Source organism: Galendromus occidentalis, unplaced genomic scaffold (assembly GCF_000255335.2).
Source record: "Galendromus occidentalis unplaced genomic scaffold, Mocc_1.1 scf7180000077530, whole genome shotgun sequence".
In the NCBI taxonomy this organism is placed as follows: domain Eukaryota; kingdom Metazoa; phylum Arthropoda; class Arachnida; order Mesostigmata; family Phytoseiidae; genus Galendromus; species Galendromus occidentalis.
Genome location: NW_003805518.1, coordinates 841695 through 847189, shown reverse-complemented (window position 1 = coordinate 847189; position 5495 = coordinate 841695). Strand labels below are relative to the sequence as shown.

General features: G+C 51.8%; 1 protein-coding gene across 1 annotated transcript; it reads right to left on the bottom strand.

Annotated features, from left to right (window-relative positions):
* Positions 1–492: 492 nt before the first annotated feature.
* LOC100901943 (uncharacterized) lies at positions 493–3964 on the bottom strand. Its single transcript, XM_003748280.2, has 4 exons — positions 3785–3964; positions 2830–2889; positions 1093–1152; positions 493–1005 (listed from the first exon to the last, which is right to left on the bottom strand). Exons 1-4 carry the CDS (start codon positions 3900–3902, stop codon positions 908–910), a joined length of 336 nt encoding a protein of 111 aa, XP_003748328.1. The 5' UTR covers positions 3903–3964; the 3' UTR covers positions 493–907.
* Between the last annotated feature and the right edge of the window lie 1531 nt (positions 3965–5495).

Here is a 5495-nt window from a genome sequence, read left to right as displayed (position 1 = left end):
GACTCGACGGCGACTTCTCTCCCACCTCCGGGAGCTGCCTCATTCAGAGTTATACTCTTCGCTGGATAATTCACCCTTCCTCGGGGGCTCTCTTCGACAAATATAGTAACTCGGAAGCGAAACCAAGCTATCAAGTCTGCGCTGAAACCGAAAGTGTTCGTCAGGAGCGTTCCCCTCATTTTTCCGGGGTGGAGGCAGCTGAAAGAGGTTTCTGAAAAATTTGATCTGCGGACAATTTCGTTCGGGGCAGGAGCTCAAAGGGGCAATGGGCAACGGCAAGGCGGAAGCCCATGATTCAAGGGAGTGCAACGAAATTTCGAATTTTCATGGAAGAAAGAAAGTCGGGTTCCTAGGTCTGGATCATCGGTCGGGTATGTACGAGATGAGTCGAGACTGGACTTTGCGAGAGGAAACAGAGAAAAATTACGGTATCGTTGATTTCGTATGCTGCCCAATTATCCGCATCATGGAAGGCATCTGTTTTCCTTTGCTCATCCCTTTTATTATTCTATCGGCGTATAACGCGAGGGCCGTTGCAGTTTGGCCGCGAATGAATGTTCGGGTCGTTTTTGCGTCGTCGAACACTTGGGTCTTCGAGACACGAAGGACTGCGTTCTCGTGGCGGTAGGAATTCGCTCGCTACATGAAACATCGTTCGCTAGGATTTTTCTTCCGTTTCTCTATTCGTCGTTTGTTCGTAGCTCACGGATACGATTTTCCCGCTCCCCGTACTCCTCCCCCTTCCTCAATCCTTCTGCGGCTTTCTCGAGTGGAATGTTGATACCCCGTTTCCATGAAGAACATTCGATATGGGTTAGTGTCAAGATCGGATCAGGCCGATGTCAAACCAAGAATTGATGCCCTGGGGCAAATCGATCATCTTTCGCTCTTCCACTGTATTTGAGTCTCAGATGCGGCTTTGCAGCCAGTCGTAGTCAATACGATACATCGGGCCGTCATCATCAACTTCTTCAGCGGTAACCGGTGATGATCTTTTGCCGTGACCTTGAATTATCAATCGACCTCAGACTTAGATTAGCGAATATTGCAAGCGACACAACTTCCGTGAGACGGAGAGCGAGGAACACTCACCTCCGAGGCACGAATGCCCGTAGAGCCTACAGCTGTCCGCGAGGGCATTCGGTTGGCGGCCTGGAATGTTTTCAAAGCAGTGAAAACCCGGTATTCGAAGGCCCTGGATGCTCGCGAAGGCGGCGAAAATCACTCGGTGAGCTCTGAACACGCTTTTGACGCAGCATTCCCGGCTTCGCCCGTGAGCGTCAGAATAAACTTTTGCCTCGGACTCCGCCGCCGTCAGGGCGGAGACCCGTCAGGGAATGGTAGTTGAGCTGACGAGGGAGTATGGTCGTTCTACGTCGGGACCGGGACGCGAGTTCCATAGGGTTACGGACGGGACTCAGCGAGCTATCAATGGCTGACGATTAATTTCGCATGGAATTCCGACCATTTATGAGTCATCGTCGACAGAGACGAAGTTCGTCATAAAACCTCTACAGCCTGCTACTGCCATTCATAGCCCAGTCTGGGTGAGCGGTCGCCTTTTCGAGCAGAGAAGGAGAGCTCCAGTCGAGTCAACTCACGTTGCGCAAACAAGAAACATTGTAGAAATATAGCGCGCCAGTATGTCATGATGGTTCTGACTCAAGTCGGAATCTACGGATGAGAAAACGATAGGAATACCCCTCAAAGAAATCCGTGACTCCTGTCGGGAAGCTGAGAAGGCCCCAAAAATGATCGCGACATGACCTCAAATTCGGGGAGGGCATCCAATAGTAGAGGGAGAACTGAATTCCGCGTGAGCACAGCACGGACTTTCGAAAGTCTTTCCTTCCAGGTATGTGCCTGCGTTTTCGGGTGAGACACACGCTCGAGACTGATTCTGTCGGTAGCTCGGAAAAGACAAAGTCCATCTTTGGGACGAGCGCCTTTCCCTATGAGCCGCCGCAGCACCCTGATACATTCGATGATTCTCGGAGCATACATCTTGGGAATTTCCAGTGAGCCGTGCCTTAGTCGCCTTATAAGTAGACGGCAATAGTTGACCGCGAGCCTCCTAAAGGTTAGTGGTCAGCAATCTGCCGCCGATCACAATGACGCAACAGGGAGGCACCGATCCAGCAATACTATCCGACCTAATGATTCTGCTCTTTTTACGCATTGGGAAGCACTCCGGAGTTTCACTAATACCTTCTCCCCCATCTGGGGAAGCCCTCACTGATACGCGGCCACTCTCCAAGACTCTCCTGTTTTTTGTAAGGTTGGAAACATAAAAGGACAATAAACGGGCACTCCTTTAGAGGAGCCGGAATGTGGTTCAAGGATGCGTTCCTTGATAGGACCTCTCTGACTGCGAGGTCGCATCGAAATTCGCGCAGCATGCGGGAATTCCCCGCATATTCAGAAAGTCTACGCTCGAAACTCAAAATGCTCTCCACCTCTGTGGATTCTTCGCTTGACTTCCATTCGTGAAACGCCGTCCGAGACAGAGGTAGCCGTGCCCGGCAAAATCCTCCGTCGTGGATTGCTTGAGGGTTGCAATCAGGGAGGTACTCAGGCTTCTTCATTACTCCGTTGCTACCCTCACGTCAGAGAAAAGGTTTGGTTTCCGAGAAGTCGGTCGGAATCAGCGACTCGCGGTAGGGCTTGGGCTGATTGACTGAGTCGCCTCCGAAGCCCGCCAAGCTTAACAACTCTGATTCCGGATGTCAGGTGGAGCGGATTCTGCCTACGACCGACGATGCAAGAAAATGTCACAAGCGAGCAGGTTTTCTTCAATCGGAGAACGAATTGTTCGGTGACGAGACTTACTGCTTCTCCTGAGTAGTGCAATGATCCGTTTTGTGTTGAAGTCGCGGTTCACGTCATTTCCTGCAATCCCAAGATCCTCTTTTCATTAGCTAGCAGGCGGGGACTCACCAGTTTTCCGGCAATTCAGTACGGAGCAGATCTCGGAGTATACAGGGCTATCACCCATGTGATGGAATTTATGGAAACCGCGAAAATCTCGACCACCGCGAAACCGCGAAAAAATGAGAGACCCCCTTCTCTATCCACGAGATCTCGGAAAAGTCAGGTATCTCCCTCCAAGCTAGTATTATTCGGGGGCGGATCGATTCCGATTCTGAAAGGGACTGCGAATCGAATCTCGTCGACATTGACCAGAATAAGGAAGAGTTGTGTTTCTGACGCGCGAACGAGCCTTGTAAGTGACATGCTGTCTGGCTCTCTTCCTGACAGAATCCAATTATCGGAAACCCTGAATTCGGACCGATTGAGAGCTCCCTTCTTCTACTCGTTCTGGGCATCTTGTCCCTACCTGCTGTCCGCCTTGGGCTTCAATCGCTTGAGTGCCCTCGGACTTCAATGAGAATCGTCAATAACATCGGATCGTGACCGAAAGTCGAGTCGGGAGCAAACTGATCATCTTTCGAAGTCTCAACAAAGGGTTGGAGTGGCTTGTGAGCTATTTTCAACGATTAGAATGCTCTTCCTCCCCAGTGCTTGATTGGGAGACGAGTCTCGTCCAAGACGCATATAGAGACTTGAAGACGAGATTCGGGGACAAGATCGATCTTGTGAGATTGGGGAGGTATCCATATGAGGAGTTCTGCCACCGCTCCGCGACCGCTGAGAACCGACCCCGACGCTCAGTTTGCGCACCTTTCGTTCTGGGATTGGTCGACCCGGAAAATGGGAGTGCAGAGCAGATTAAAAAAAATAGAAAAATCAGGCCCCCCGAATTCGATGAGAGGTTCGTACTCACCGAACGAAGTGGCGGCGTCTGCAGCAGAAACCTGTTCTGCCACGGACAGAACGAAGGCGAACGCCACCAAAACCAGTAATACGCTAGATCGCATGGCCAACCTGAGGCTAGCTTTCATCGTTAGTCGTCGTTAAATTCTACGGGCGGCCGTTTTCGAGGGTCTCACTGTCGCGAATGATCGTAGACAGAAGCGTGCCTGTCTTTTATACACGCAGGCTTTAGATATTATTGAGATCACGCTATCCTCTGACAAACAATTCACGTATCGGCGAGTCGAGTGGCTTTTTAGAGAGTGCGCCCCCTAGAACCATCAGCCGACGCAAATGTCGATTAGGCTCTTCGGTTCCTCCGGCTGTTCGTCGTCGAGCGCAAGTCTCTACGAGATTCTCTCAAAATGAACGGTCCTGTCGATTCTGAGCTCCCCCCCAATCACTCGGCGGAGGTCCATCGGGATCCACGAATTTCGAAAACTATGAAGAGAGTGGTATCCACTCGAAACCGACGCACCATATTCTGAGCCACAAGTATCCCCAGGCAGTACGCTTGTGTCCGATAGCCTAACCCAATTAGGGATATCTGTCCTGACGTCGTCGACCCAAAGGCACGCTTTTTGTCTTGCCCCTTCCGACCGGAATCGTCTGCGGGTTGAGAAGGGCCACCTACTCCTCGTGCCCGCGGCGGGATACGCAAGGCTTCAGTGAGTTGACGTATGTGCGCGTGAGCGTGCGCTTCGGAGCGGGCGGGCGGTCGGTCGGGTAATCTGTCGGTCGCTCGCTCGCACGGAGGGATGAATGGATTGATGAACGCGCGTTCGCTACGTCGGGACTTCGTGGGAGCGATCCTTCGCTTGTCAAGCTCAGGGTCTGTGTTGTGTACTCTGGAAAATGTCACTCGAAACAAATGGAATACTTGAAGGATGAACTTCCCTTAAATCGAATGCCGCCTAATATGCTCGAGCACCGACCCTTCGGACAAATTCCGTCGTCGCACGACGCGACAGACTGTGCCCATCGAGCGGTCGGCAAGACTTCATAGCTGCGATGTCGGTGCTCGGGAGCTGGTCAGGAGTTCCTCGTCGTTACTCTCGTGTTCTCCGATTGCTGCTCCTTTCCGCCGTGGTATTGCTGCGGACGATGAGGTCGAAGAGAGGATTTAAGCCGCCCCTGTTGTTCACCGTGAACTAATTTGTCTTGGTCCGGAACAAACACGTTATCCACATCCGCCGTGCGTTTACCTCCAGCGGAAGCTCAACCCGGAGTGAAATCGAGTAGGGCTCGGACAGGGTATGTATAAGAGCGTAAGAGCTATTGCGTTGCCCACACGACAACCTGCCATCGCGCCCGCCATAGACAGAAATGTCTTAATTGCAGTTCCCTAATGGGATGCGAGCGACAACTCGATACTCGAACGGTCTCCAAATTTTTCTGCTGATTCCGTGAAGCTTGACAGCTCTCTTGACAGCGGGAGGGTTCGTTCCCTCCGAGGAAAAAAAACTTAGGTCATCACTCCTGTAGCTTGCAACGCAGCCGACGCCGGCGGTTATTGGACGCGAATCAAGGGACACGGCGACAGCGGTTCGAATGGTAGAACGAACTCCTGTGGGACAGGAAATTAGTTCTCTCACTCTGGAAAAATTATGATTGGATCCGTGACGTCAGGCACCCCCCCGTCGACAGATTTCGATGGAATGCGGAAAAGAAAATCTTGACGT